Here is a 6,945-nt window from a genome sequence, read left to right on the forward strand (position 1 = left end):
TGGTCCGTTCTCATAGTAACCGATGCGGTACTGGAACTACCACGTAAAGAACGTACTGGGCTCGGCCACATGCACGACTACGAGTAGTACGATTGATCATTGATATCGCATCGAAGGTGTTTTTTCAGTTCCCCAAAGATTAATGGCTCGTATGATCCTGCCCCCTCTCCCCCCGGGCCACAGTCTCGGCCCGCCTTTAAGTGTGCAGGACAGGAGAGCGTATGTACAACAAGGACAGGCGCCCAGCCTCCCAAATCCGCGGCGGCAGTCCTGTTCCCAACAGGATGAATTAATTTGACGCCAAGTGGGCCATGGTTATCGGCCCTGATCGGCTCGGCGGTGGTGCCAGACTCAAGAGGCAAGGCTCAAGGGGGAATTGGTCAATGGCGGGTGCCTGGGCGGTGGTCGCGCCACTCGGAACACAGCTCCCAAAAATCACGCGGTTGACCCTGTCGCTAAAATAATTTCTGGAGCTTCGATTTTTGGTCCTTCTCCCCCTTTCTTTACCCCGTGAACACCAACTCGTCTCAACTCAAGGGTACAATTTCAGTACAACAACTACCCTTGAGTGCAATTCCACCCAATAATTTCTTTCCACCAGAGCAAGAAGGCGCAGATTACGATCATGAGTTTCATGTAAGTCCAGGGCTTCTCCTCGCAAGCGCTTCGGATTTCGGATGCTAATTGGCATCAGGAATTCAACATTTCCGTCTACGTCCCCAGAGACATACTGGGGGCATTTCGAAGAAATTTCCGGGTACAACACGCAACTCAACGTCGCTGAGCGTCTTTGGGCCGCGTGGTATGCCTGGATGCAGAATGATGTCCTTGCAACTGGCATTATGTCCTTCGTCATGCACGAACTCATCTACTTTGGCCGCTCTCTACCCTGGATTCTTATTGATACGTTTGGCTTCTTCAACAACTACAAGATACAAAGTGTAAGCCTCCGGTTTCTATCAGTCGTATCTCTTCACCCGCTTATTCGATTAGAGCAAAATCCCGTCCTTGCGAGAACAATGGGACTGCGCGAAATTCGTTCTTTTGAGCCATTTCACCGTGGAATTACCTCAGATTTGGTCAGTCTCCGTTCCCAAAAGCCCAGACAAGTGTGATGTTTCTAACGTGGCTGTTCTTGTCTAAAGGCTATTCCACCCAATGGCCCAGTTCTTCGGTCTCTCGACATCAGTTCCCTTCCCGACTATCTGGACTATGGCCTATCAAATTGCCATCTTTTTCGTCATGGAAGACACCTGGCATTATTTCTCTCATCGCGCTCTCCACTGGGGTCCGCTCTACAAGGCTATACATAAGATTCATCATCAGTATTCTGCTCCATTCGGTCTGGCCGCCGAATATGCGTCTCCTATTGAGGTGATGATTCTTGGATTCGGTACCGTCGGTTGTCCAATTCTATGGTGCGCAGCAACCGGAGATCTTCACATTTTCACCATGTACGTTTGGATCGTCCTTCGATTGTTCCAGGCGATTGATGCGCACAGTGGGTATGAGTTCCCGTGGAGTTTACACCACTTTCTTCCATTCTGGGCTGGTGCCGACCACCATGATCTTCACCACGAGAAATTCGTTGGCAATTACTCCAGCAGCTTCAGATGGTGGGATTATCTTCTGGATACAGAATACAGCCCGGAGGCACTCAAGCGGAGAAGGGAACTCAAGGCAAATGGTGTTGGCAAGAAAGTACAATGATAGACTTGAGGCCTACTCTGTCATGTCGATAGGGTCTGATTTTGCATGGCTACGTTGATGACGGTATTGACATAAACTTCCTGGTGTTGTAACAAGTTCTGACTCGTTCACATGCCAACCTAATAGAGTATTTCTTCTATCCTTAATTTTCGATGTATATTACTTGCTTTATTACTTGAATATAATATATCATTTTTCTCTTTATTATAATCACTAGAAGTTTATGGTTAGCTGCCTAGTGTCAGAGAGCCGCGCTAAGAACACGGGACGCTGTCAGCCAATGGATCTACCCGGTAAGATTACGGTCGACGTGATATCACGTAGATGGTAGGGAACAAGGTTGATCTGTATAACATAGTAATATGATAGTATCAATATGTGCTAAGAATCGCGTAATAATTATAACATAGTAAAAGTAATATGTCTAATATATCTATTAATAAAGTAGATATAGTAGGAAGGATATATTAGCTATACTAAATAATAGTATTTAGGATAGTTATTACTAGGTTATAATTAGTTTTAGTTACTATTTATTATCTTAAGAATCTAAGCTATTCTACCTTTTAGAAACCTAGTTTATCTTCTTTATTTATAAAGAAGTAGTCTTCTCTTTTAATATTAGAATACCTTAAGACCTCCTAGTCCTAAGTAGGAATAATAGGGCTTATCTAATAATAATAGACCCTTATTTTAATTAAGAAGATTATAACTACTATTAATATAGGTAATAATAAAGATAAAATAGTTTAGGCTATTATCTCTACTTCTAAAGAAAATCTTACTATACCTTAGTTAACTAATACTTAGAAGATTATCTAGCTTAAAGTTATAATTAATACTCTATTAGCTAAAATCTACTAGCTTAAGATATTTAAGGGTATTAAGATAAATAAAGTAGAATCTTTTAATAGTAAGTACTCTACCCTAAGATAATATCTAACTTCTATAGGTATATATATCTAAATTAATAACTTATCTAATATAAGTAAGAGTAATAAAGTACTCTTTACTAGAACCTATCTTACTAGAGCTATCTTTAACTAGTTTAAGCTATTTATATAAGACTTTTAAGAAAATCCTAATTATAATAATAGGAAAGATAGTACTAATACTATCTTTAACTCCTATATAGGCTTTAAAAAGTAAATTACTAAAGCCTTTAGGGACTCTAATACTAAAAAGACTACTAAATAATATATATATATACTATACTAAGGACTAAATATAAGTATGTCAGAGAGCCGTGCTAAGAACACAGGACGCTGTCAGCCAATGGATCTACCCAGTAAAGATTACGGTCGACGTGATATCATGAAGATAGTATAGAATAAGGTTGATCCACATAACATAGTAATATAATAGTATTAATATATACTAAGAATCACATAATAATTATAACATAGTAAACGTGATATGTCTAATATATCTACTAATAAAGTAGATATAGTAGGAAGGATATATTAGCTATATATAATAATAGTATTTAAGATAGTTATTACTAAGTTATAATTAGTTTTATAACTACTATTAATATAGATAATAATAAAGGTAAAATAGTTTAGGCTACTATCTCTACTTCTAAGAAGAATCTTACTATATCTTAGTTAACTAATACCTAGAAGATTACCTAGCTTAAAGCTATAATTAATATTCTACTTACTAAAACCTATTAGCTTAAGACGTTTAAAGGTATTAAGATAAATAAAGTAGAATCTTTTAATAGTAAGTACTCTAAGATAATATCTAACTTCTATAGGTATATATATCTAAATTAATAACTTATCTAATATAAGTAAAAGTAATAAAGTACTCTTTATTAGAACCTATCTTACTAGAGCTACCTTTAACTAGTTTAAGCTATTTATATAAGACTTTTAGGAAAATCCTAATTATAATAATAGGAAAGATAGTACTAATACTATCTTTAACTCTTATATAGGCTTTAAGAAGTAAATCACTAAAGCCTTTAGAGACCCTAATACTAAAAAAACCACTAAATAATATATGTATGTGCTATACTAAGGACTAAATATAAGTATTAGAGAACTTACCTTAAAATTTTACTAAATTATATTAAACCTTAATTAGGAAGATAAGGTATACCACTCTTAGTATTATAATATTCTTAAACTAGAAATTAAGGATGCTATAATATACTAGAAGAAAGCTAAGATACTTAATAAAATAATTAATATTATATCTAGGATTAAGAGCTAACTAATTAAGTAATACTTTAAGAAGAAATAATAGAATTAGGTGAAGGATAACTACTAAAACTAATACTAGAACTAAAGCCTAAGGAAAGATTAAGATAGAGATATAGAAATAAATACACTATTATTACTAGAGAATAGAAGGGTAGATAGTAGGGAAAGTAATACTTTAATAGAAAGTATTATAGATATAGAAAAATCAGATATATAAAAAAAGATTATTAATTAAAGTATAAGAAGAATAGACTAGCTACCTATAACTCTTAAATTAATACCACCTTTATAATAACCAAACTAATTATTACTATGATAAATAATAATAGGAATAACATGGATACCATAGAAGAAATCCCTAAGGAAGAAATAATATAAATCCTAGAAAAGAACTAATTCATCTATAAATTACTTAGTCATGGATTTAAATAACTTACCCTTACTATTACTAAGGAGTTGAAGAAAACTAAATAAGTAGTTAAGGACGTGAATAAAATAATCTAGGAAGTATATAAGATAAAGCAGATAATACTCATAGTGCTTAAAGAAGAATAACTATAGGATAAAGTAATAGTTACTCTAGATAGTAGTTAAGAAGAAGTATCTAGTATATTACTCTACTATATAATCTAACCTAATAATTAGGTTGATAATTAGATGAAGAAATATAATAAAGCACGTGTAATATAGAATAGAGAGACTAGAATTATAGGCCTCTATAAAATTATTAAAGACATTAAGCTAAAGTATAATAGAGGACACTCTATAAGTTCTAATAGGAGACATAGCTTAGTATTAACATAGGAATACCCTCTTACCCTACTATAGATTATAAGAGTAGCATGACTAATAAATAATTATAAGATCCTAGATTTAAAGGAGAAGTTCTACTAAGATCCTTTAATACTTTAGATTAGTAATAAAATAGTTATAAATTACTATAAGACTTATAAAACTCAGACTAAAACCCTACTTAAAAGTAATATTAAGGATGAAGAATCTTATAGTTATAAACTAGCTTATATAATATACTAGGAAGATTTAGGAAAAATATAATAAGATTATATCTTAAAATATAAATAATATAGAAATTAGATATTCTTAGAATACTCTAAATATAGAAAAGTTAATATTAAATTTACTAAAGAATATAAAAGAGTATTAAATAAATAAGAAACTAGTTTATATAGTAGAATCTTAGGTTATATATACTAATACTCTTACTAATACTATCCTTAGTTAAGTAAGAAGGCATACTAGGAAATTTATTAGATAGAATATTATAATAAGGATTATACTTAATACTACTAGTATAAATTTAAGTACTACTAGATACCATAGCTACTAAAGGTATTATTAAAATCAAACTTTAGATATCTACTTAGGAAAAGTAACTATAACTATATAAAGGAAGAATAAGGATACCTAAATCATATAAAACTTAGTGGCTATAATTATAAAGTTAGAAACTATATATTCTACTATAAGAAAGGAAAGTTTGAACTATAGAACTAGAGTAATATTCTATAATAATACTATAAATAGTACTAGAAGGAAGTAAACCTCTTTTCTATAGAAAATAATAAATTAATTAATAATTATTATAAAACTAAATAGGTATAATATAAGAATCTTACTAGATTTAGGATATTTAGAATAATTCTTAAGTAAGAGATTTATTAGTAATAATAATATACCTATAAAACTTACTAGATATAACTAAAGACTCTTTAGATTTAGAGGAAAGCTACTATATAGTATACTAGTACTAGTAATAAATAAAGTATAGTTTAATAATAGAGAATATTTAGAGAATCTAAAATTTAAGGTGGTACTAACCATAGAGTAAGGATTCTATAATAGTGTTATTAGGATAATATAGCTATATATATAAAACCTAGACATGAACTAGACAGCTAGTAAAGTTAGGATTAAGGGATAATAGCTGTAAACTAGAAAAGAATAATAATAAGCTATATAGATTTAAGTTATTATAGGAGTATTAGGGAGAACCCTATTAAAGATTAAAATAATAAAGATTAATACCTTAGGGTCTAAGACCTATAGAATAGAAATAATAAAAGAAGATATAACTAAATAACCTAAACTAAAAGAAGTTTATAAAAAGGAACTTACTAAAGTCCTTAGGAGACTACTAAAGAAATATTATAAGTTTATTAAACTATTTATTAAGAAAGAATATTAACTATTATAATATAATAAGTACTATGAGGTAAAGATACTATTAATTAAGGGAGTAGAAAATAAGCTTAAATAATTATAATAGTTTAGGAAATCACTAGAAGAGTTATAACTAGAATAAGAATTTATTAAGAAATTCTTATAGGTAGGATATATTTATAAATCTAACTTATAATACTCTTCATGACTAATATTTATCCTTAAGAAGAATAGAAAGAAGTAAATAGTAATTAATTTCTAATAGTTAAATAATCTAATAATTAATAATATAAACTAAGTACTATATATAGAATAAAAGTAAGACTTATTATAAGGAGCTAAGTAATTAACTATCTTTAATATTAAATAGGGCTACTACAACCTCCTATTAAAGAAGGAAGATTAATAGTTAATAGTATTTCTTATAGATTTAGGATTATATAAATAGGTTATAGTGCTTATAGGACTTATATAGCTACCTACTAAGTTTACTAGGTTTATAATATATATCTTATAAAAATATCTTAATAAGACCATTACTATCTACTTTAATAATATTATTATCTTCTCTAGAAACCCTAAGGAGTATGAAAAGCATGTATATAAAGTTATATAGATAATAATAGAGGCTAGACTTATAATAAGTATTAAGAAGTATATGTTTGATGCTATAGAGGTTAAATACCTTAGAATAGTCTTTATATAAGATAGATAGAAGATACTAAAAGAAAAAGTTAATAAGATCCTTAAATAGCCTATACTAACTAATAAGACGTAAGTTAAGGGATTCTTAGGAATTATAGGATATATTAGGGAGTATCTCTATTAATATACTAAAACTATA

General features: G+C 30.5%; 1 protein-coding gene across 1 annotated transcript; it reads left to right on the forward strand.

Annotated features, from left to right (window-relative positions):
- The first annotated feature begins 193 nt into the window (after positions 1–193).
- On the forward strand, positions 194–1,914 carry BJX68DRAFT_242160 (sterol desaturase family protein). Its single transcript, XM_071040940.1, has 4 exons — positions 194–636; positions 695–941; positions 994–1,079; positions 1,146–1,914. The coding sequence occupies exons 1-4, from the start codon at positions 626–628 to the stop codon at positions 1,708–1,710; spliced, it is 909 nt and encodes a 302-aa protein (XP_070896589.1). The 5' UTR covers positions 194–625; the 3' UTR covers positions 1,711–1,914.
- The last annotated feature ends 5,031 nt before the right edge of the window (positions 1,915–6,945 follow it).

Source organism: Aspergillus pseudodeflectus (genome assembly GCF_044049435.1).
Source record: "Aspergillus pseudodeflectus strain CBS 756.74 chromosome Unknown BJX68scaffold_37, whole genome shotgun sequence".
Taxonomy (NCBI): Eukaryota; Fungi; Ascomycota; class Eurotiomycetes; order Eurotiales; family Aspergillaceae; genus Aspergillus; species Aspergillus pseudodeflectus.